The sequence below is a fragment of the Chaetura pelagica genome, unplaced genomic scaffold (assembly GCF_000747805.2).
Source record: "Chaetura pelagica isolate M959 unplaced genomic scaffold, ChaPel_1.0 scaffold103, whole genome shotgun sequence".
In the NCBI taxonomy this organism is placed as follows: Eukaryota; Metazoa; Chordata; class Aves; order Apodiformes; family Apodidae; genus Chaetura; species Chaetura pelagica.
In genome coordinates this window covers 2606618-2608162 of record NW_009953004.1, presented here as the reverse complement: position 1 = coordinate 2608162, position 1545 = coordinate 2606618, and the positions used below count along the sequence as shown (strand labels likewise).

Sequence of the window (1545 nt, the reverse complement as noted above, 5' to 3'; positions counted from 1 at the left end):
CCTGCCCGCCCCCCTCCCTGCCCCCCTGCCTGCACTGCTGCCTGCACTGCACCCTGCCCTGCATCCTGCCCTGCACCCTGCCCTGCACCCTGCCTGCCCTGCACCCCACCTGCACCCTGCCTGCACTGCATTCTGCACTGCACGCAACACTGTACCTGCACCCTACACTACACTCTGCCTGCACTGCACCCTGCACTGCACCCTCACCCTGCCTGCAGCCCGCGCTGCACCCTGACCCTGCCTGAACTGCACCCTCACCCTGCTACCACCCTGCCCACACCCTGTCTGCACCCTGCCTGCACCCTACCTGAACTGCAGCTGCACCCTGCCTGCACCCTGCACTGCACCCTCACCCTACCTGAACTGCACCCTCCCCCTGCCAGCACCCAACTTTATCCTCCCCCTGCCCACGCCTCGTCTGCCCCCTGCCTGACCTGCACCCTCACTTTGCTCTCACCCTGTCTGCACCCTGCCTGTGCCCCACCTGCACCCTGCCTGATCTCCACCCTCCCCCTGCCCACGCCCTGCCTGCCCCCTGCCTGACCTGCACCCTCACTTTGCTCTCACCCTGCGCACAGCCCTGCTCCCTCCCTGCACCCCCCTCTGTCCCCTGCACAGCCCCCCAGGCACTGCACTGCGGGGTCCCTGGGTGCCCCCGGGGCTGTCTGTCCCACGGCACGGGCGGTGTGTCCCCACGCAGGCCTGTGCCCGGTGACACGCCGCGCCATCGGGTACCTGCTGTCCCAGAACGGCACGGGCAACGCGGTGACCATCGTCATCGGCGGCGCGGCCGAGTCGCTCTCCTGCCGCCCCGGCGTCACCACCCTCATCCTCAGGAAGCGCAAGGGCTTCGTCCGCATGGCCCTGCAGCACGGGTGGGTCCCTGGCGCGGCCGCCGCGGGGGTCCCGGGGCCCCCCTCAGCACTCACCGTGTCCCCCTCCACAGGGCACACCTGGTCCCGTCCTTCTCCTTCGGGGAGAACGACCTGTTCCGCCAGGTGGTGTTTGAGGAGGGCACCTGGATGAGGAGCATCCAACAGCGCTTCCAGAAGATTATGGGCTTTGCTCCTTGTGTCTTCTACGGCCGGGGTCTCACCTCTGTCCAGTCCTGGGGCTTCCTCCCCTACCCCAGGCCCATCACCACCGTGGGTGAGTACCCCGTGGGGCAGAGGGCACCCCTGGGGGGTGGAGGGGTGGAGGAGGAGGACAACCCATAGTGGATGGCACTGGAAGGTGATGCTCAGCTCTTGTTCCCGATGAGCTGAGCGTGTCCCCGCACCACCAGCCTGACCTTCCTCCCCTCCTGGCAGTGGGGGAGCCAGTGATGGTGCCCAAGATCAAGAACCCAAGCCCTGAGGTGGTGGACATGTACCACGAGATGTACATCAGCTCCCTGCTCAAGCTCTTCCATGAGAACAAGACCAAGTACGGGCTGTCAGAGGCGGACGAGCTGCACATCCTCTGAGCACGGCCGGCGCCAGCAGCCAGGTCCTGCCTCACAGGGCTGCCTGGCTCCTGGGGGTGGGGATTCTGGCTGGCTCGGCC

General features: G+C 67.4%; 1 protein-coding gene across 1 annotated transcript in view; it reads left to right on the top strand.

Annotated features, from left to right (window-relative positions):
• The window catches only part of LOC104387831 (diacylglycerol O-acyltransferase 2-like), a 4703-nt gene extending 3238 nt beyond the window's left edge, over nt 1-1465 (top strand). Inside the window, exons 3-5 of the mRNA XM_009996623.1 lie at nt 701-875; nt 947-1149; nt 1311-1465. Of these exons, the coding sequence (XP_009994925.1) occupies nt 701-875; nt 947-1149; nt 1311-1465 (533 nt within the window). The remainder of the gene's footprint in view (nt 1-700; nt 876-946; nt 1150-1310) is intronic.
• The last annotated feature ends 80 nt before the right edge of the window (nt 1466-1545 follow it).